Genomic DNA, 6,000 nt, shown 5'->3' on the forward strand with positions numbered 1-6,000 from the left:
GCTGCTGTTTGCATTTTATTTGATCTTTACTCCTGCAGCCTTCCACAGGCACAATGTGGTAAAAGACCCTTCTGGTTGGGAGGTGGTTTAAGTGAGAATGGAGAAAATAGTCACACACATCTGCAGAAAGGGTATCCATCATATACTATTTTCGATATACTATCCAAGTCCTAGTTTCACTTTTAGAAGTGAAATTCAGAATTTCATTTGAATTTCAGTTCATTTCACTTGAATTTCACTAACGGGATTTCAGTTCAACTAGCCACACACAAAAAATTAAAATTCAGTGATTAGAAAAATTTTGTACATGTATGTTATTTGCAGAAAAGTATGAATATAAAAATTTCTGAAGTATATTTGTCAAAACATACTAGTTACCTAACCCCAACATTACATGAATATAGAAAATAACCAAATTTAGTACCACTTGTACTCTCTGCTTTAAAAAAAAATGTTTTTTTAACATTTTTGAGAGACAGAGCACGAACAGGGGAGGTGTGGAGAAAGAGGGAGATATAGAATCTGAAGCAGGCTCTAGGCTCTGAGCTGTCAGCACAGAGCCCAACATGGGGCTCAAACCCATGAACTATGAGATCATGACCTGAGCTGAAGTTGGACACTTAATCCACTGAGCCATCTAGGCACCCGTTTGCTATGCTTTTCATAGGAAAGTATTTTCCAGTACTGCAATAACCAGATACAACTTTCCACTTGCCTGTTGTTACTGTTTCCTTAAGGTCAAGGTGAACTCGTTGCATTTGTGCAAATTGGTGCAAAGCTGACACAGGATTTATCTCTCCACGTTTGTATTTCATTATAAATTCCTTGGGTATTTTTTTTGGAGGAAGGACAGGATTTGAAGTAGATGCAAGACCTTTGGAAAGCAATGGTTCTGGAAAATTACCTAAAAATAAATGTTTACAGTGGTCAGTTCTGTAAAATAATAATAATAAAAAAAGTAAAAGCACTAAATCCTCCCCTAAAATGGAAGATTGTCCCTGATAGATCTAATTGTTTTTCATTACAGGTAAGTTTCTACTAAAAAATTTTGGCACACATGATAAGTGCAACCTGTTGAAGCAAATACCTTTTGGAGTACTCAAACTATTTGCAAAGAAGTACTATCATTGTCATAACATTAAGTGAGGTCAAGGTTTTCAGAGGCTCTCAAAAGTCATTTTTTTACACATGATGTCACTAAGACCTAGACTGAGGACATAGTCCTGGGACTAAGACAAGTTTGTTTCCCATTCACTGTTTTATATTACTTTTCACTTCGAATTCAATTGACTTTAGGTGTTTGTCCCTGCTTTGTACTTAATCTCAGTGATATATGGAATAGAAACCAGTGTAAATTCAGTCTCTTCCCTGAGGGGGCTAACACAACTGCACCTCAAAAAAGCAAGACACCCTTTAAGTGGTTAAATAGTAAAATAATTGCATAGCAAGGGGAAAGATTTCTACAGGTCTCCTTCAGTGTTCAGAGTCAAATCTGAGTTCCAGATGGGACACAGCCGCTGGTAAATGGATATATAGTCAGGGAACATTTAAACTGGAGGCTCAACAATACTTACTAGCCATCCCAGATTCTTAACTCAGACATTATTGCAAATGAAAAAGAAGTCATACCCGTCACTTGCGTAACCTTGGATGCCATATTCGACAGGCTGTAACTTTCTGAAGAATATCCTGTGGGTGTAGCTACCGTCTGGGCTGATGGCTGAACTGGCAAGTTCTTTTTCAGCATCTGAGCAAAGCTAGGGACCCGGGAACTCTGAAACCAGTCATTGTTGCCAGACATTTTCTCGCCTATAAATGATACGAAAATTGGCAGAAAACAAAAAAACAAAGTACTAGATAAAAGTAATCTGAAATTAAAAATAATATATATTCCCATAAATGGCTTGAACACACACGACATAGAACTAAATCTCGTTAACTTATGTCATGACTGCTTTGTAACTAGAGTTTTAACAGGCACGGGATTCATCCCGCCTATAGCCCTTCCCTAAGTGCTGCTACAAAAGGGTAACGAAGAGTCAAAACAGTTGGCCGGAGGGGCGCCTGGGTGGCGCAGTCGGTCAAGCGTCCGACTTCAGCCAGGTCACGATCTCGCGGTCCGTGAGTTCGAGCCCCGCGTCGGGCTCTGGGCTGATGGCTCAGAGCCTGGAGCCTGTTTCCGATTCTGTGTCTCCCTCTCTCTCTGCCCCTCCCCTGTTCATGCTCTGTCTCTCTCTGTCCCAAAAATAAATAAACGTTGAAAAAAAAAATTAAAAAACAAAAAAAAAAAACAACAAAAAAAAAACAGTTGGCCGGAAAAGCCCCTACATCTACCCGGGGGTCAGAGAAAAACAGAAAAGAAAACATAAAAACATAAGACTCTCAAAGGCCGATTCCAGCCCAACTCCCACCCACCAAAATTGTGCTTCCTGCCCTGTAGGTCGGAGACCTAGCGGCAGGCCGGGGGCTCGCCAGCCGCAGCTGCCACCGCCGTTGCTTCCTCCTCCCGGTTCCACCTCGGGCTTCAAGGCTCACGAGGCCAGAATTGCATCTTTCAAAAGCTGCCTGGTGGCGTCCCAGCAGTACGCGGACTAACACCCCACAACCCTCTTCATCCAATTACCAACCGTCTGCAGGGCTGTGCTCCCGCCCCCGCGCTCGCGCCTGCGCCAGCGCCATGGCAGTGCCCTCTGGGCTGTGCAGCCTGCGTCAACAAACGGAGAGACGTAGGGCGTCACGCATTCGACGTCCTGTGATGCCGACCTTGTTCTCTCTGAGCGTGGGTACCCAGACCCCCCTAAGGGGCCCTCACTGCCACGGAAGTCAGGTAAAGCTGCGCAGCCAGGCATTTCTACTGTCGTACCCAATGCCCTCCACACACCTGGCGCTACCGTTTTCCTGAAGCACTGTGTTAGAGCCGGGGTGCTTGGGGGTGTCCCTGGGGTACCAATGTGTGGATGGTTTCAAAGAAACTTTTCGTTTTATCCCTGGTTATGCTGAGAAGGCCCCTGTGGACAAGGATTGGCCTCAACAGTGCCTTTACTGTTTACAGGAAAAAAAAAAAAAACTTTGGGCTTTGCATTAGTTTCACTGCTGGTACCAAACAATGAACAATCATTGAAACAGGTGGGGACATTGAAAGCTAATGGCTGTAATATCTGAGTGATAAACCCATTGTGGGTGTTTTCTTCAATTCTTTGCACTCGTGAAGGTTGAAGGAGACCCTAATGGAGGTGTTAGCTGACAGATGGTAAATTAAATTTACCCATGAAGGCAATTTATTTTTTAATCTATATACATTATGGTGTTGTAGATAGGATTTTGATGTATGCTAAGTCCATTTTGGCCCAAATCCAAGGGGGCTGATTTTTTTTTTTTTTTAGTGAAATAACCTTAAAAGAATCGCCTTGTAAAGACTCAAGCCCTCCCCTCTTTCCTAAGGAGAATATTAAGACCACACTATACCTGTGACTACTTACTTAATTTACCTTCTGGCTAATGCCTGGCTCTATTTTTCTTTAGTAAATTACCAATCGAGTTTGGCAAGTAACGCAGAAGGAATTGAAGAATTGAGTGATAGCATTATTACAATATATAAATGCTCCCCTACTTTTTTTATATAGGCAAGATTTCTCAAGGGTTAAATCATTTTAAAAGAAAAAGAATAGAATTGATGGTATTCTACCTCATTATAGCAAGGAGTAATATCCGTCCACAAATACGTGGGCTAATTGGAAGAAAACAAAAACCTTAATTCCTCTTACAAGTAATGCATTTTCAGTAAAGGCATATTTTTCTCTAGTGATTACCAAAATGTATTGATATGTCGCTTTGATCAAATGCCCATTAATAATTGTAATGATAATTCAAAGCAGAATTCTTTTCCTTAACATTTAGAGACTTTTGCTTACAGGAAATTAAAAAATTCAAATGGTGTTGCCAAAGAGTATGATAGGGATGAATAAAACTTCTGAGTACAAAAACATGTAATTACATTAGGATCTAATTTGAGGAGGGACATGGAATGGAAATAGAAGGCCAAGAAGTTAAAGGAATGCATAAAAATTACTCTTAAAGTGTATATAAATAATATTTTATTTTGAAATAATTTTAGATTTACAGAAGAATTGTAAAGATAACACAGTTTCCTTATACTCTTCCATTCAGTTTTCCTTATTGTCAACATTATTATTTTTTTATGTTTACTTACTTTTGAGAGAGAGGGCAAGCAGGAGAGGGGGCAGAGATAGAGAGGGAAACAAAGAATCTGAAGCAGGCTCCAGGCTCCAAGCTGTCAGCACAGAGCTCAACACAGGCTTGAACTCACAGACCGTGAGATCATGACCTGAGCCCGAAGTCAGTCGCTTAACCTGAGCCACCAGGTGCCCCTCCTTATTGTTAACATTATATGTAACAATAGCACAATTTTCAAACCTAAGAAATTGGTATTAATACAACACTACTAACTATACTATACACTTCATTAGGATTTCACTAGTTTTTCAATTAATGTCCATTCAATCCAGGATATTACATTGCACTTAGTGGTCCCGTCTTAGTCTTCTGTGGCCTGTGATAGTTTTCAGTTTTTGCTTTTTTTCATGACCTTGACACTTTTGAAGAGTAGTGATTGAATACGTTGTAGAATGGCCCTAAATTTGGGTTTGCCTAATGTTTTCTCATGGTTATGCAAGAGATAAGAGTATTTGGGGAGACGACTACATAGGTGAAGTTCACTTCTCATAGCATATTTGGGAGTACATGATGTTAGCAGCTATTGCTGATATTAACTTTGATGACTTGGTTAAGGTTGTGTCTCCAGTTTCTCTTCTGTAAAGTTACCATTTTTCTTTTCTGTACTCTTTGTTAGAAGGATTCCATCCCAGAGAGAGTATCACAGAATTTGTGGACATATATTAAAATCACCATATTAATAAACATTTTGAAGGAGATATTTTGAGGTTATGCAAATGTCTTGTTTCACCCTGGAGTTTCACTAATTTTCATTCGTCTTTGGATCTTGCCTCAAGCAGTTATCACTGTGGTGTTTTTTTTTTTTTAAATATGCTTTCTCAGTTAAATTTCCTTTTTATTGAGATACTATTGACATAAATTAGTTTCAGGTGTACAGTGTAATGATTTGTTATCTGTATATACTATGAATTGATCACCACAATAAGACGATTTAAAATCCATCCCCCAAATCTTTTTTCTTTTTTTGTGGTAAAAACTTTTGAGATATACTTTGATATACTTTCTTAGCAACTTTTAGTGTATTTCAGAGATGTAGCAGGTTTAGTTCTAGACCACTGTGATAATGCAAATGTCACAATACAGAAAGTCATGAGTTTTTTGGTTTCCAGTGCATATAAAAGTAATGTTAATACTATACTGTAGTCTATTAAATGTGCAATAGCAATATGTCTAAAAACACAATGTACAAACTTAACTTAAAAATACTTTGTTGCTAAAAAAAATGCTACCATCATCTGAGTAGTAATCTTTTTGCTGGTGGAGAGTTTTGCATTGATATTGATAGCTGCTGACTGATCAGGATGGCCTTGCTGAAGGTTGAGTGGATGTGGCAATTTCTTTAAGATAACAATGAATTTGGTGCATCAATACTTTTCTTTTCACTGATGATTTTTCTGTAGCACACAATGCTATTTGGTAGCATTTTACTCACATGCCTTTCAGATTTAGAATCAATCCTTCTCAAACCCTACTGCTGCTTTATCAACTTAGTTTACGTAATATTTTAAGCCTTTTGTTGTCATTCCAACACTCTTTACAATATCTTCACCAGGTGTAGATTCCTTCTCAAGAAGCTACTTTCTTTGTTCATCCATTAGAAGCAGCTCCTCATCCATTCAAATTTTATCGTTAGATTGCAGCAATTCAATCACACCTTTAGTTTCTACCTCTAATTGTAGTTTTCTTGCTATTTTTACCATGTCTGCAATCACTTCCTCCTCTGAAGTCTTGAACCCATCAAAGTCA

At 39.0% G+C, this 6,000-nt stretch overlaps 1 protein-coding gene across 1 annotated transcript in view; it reads right to left on the minus strand.

Annotated features, from left to right (window-relative positions):
- ADAD1 (adenosine deaminase domain containing 1) overlaps window positions 1–2,726 on the minus strand; it is a 110,461-nt gene extending 107,735 nt beyond the window's left edge. The window contains exons 1-3 of the mRNA XM_025921310.2: window positions 2,628–2,726; window positions 1,630–1,809; window positions 716–904 (exon numbers count right to left, since the gene is read on the minus strand). Coding sequence (XP_025777095.2) covers window positions 716–904; window positions 1,630–1,809; window positions 2,628–2,679 — 421 coding nt within the window. The 5' untranslated portion in view covers window positions 2,680–2,726. The remainder of the gene's footprint in view (window positions 1–715; window positions 905–1,629; window positions 1,810–2,627) is intronic.
- Window positions 2,727–6,000: the final 3,274 nt, after the last annotated feature.

The sequence above is a fragment of the Puma concolor genome, chromosome B1, assembly GCF_028749965.1.
Source record: "Puma concolor isolate L17-30 chromosome B1, mPumCon1.1.hap2, whole genome shotgun sequence".
NCBI lineage: Eukaryota > Metazoa > Chordata > Mammalia > Carnivora > Felidae > Puma > Puma concolor.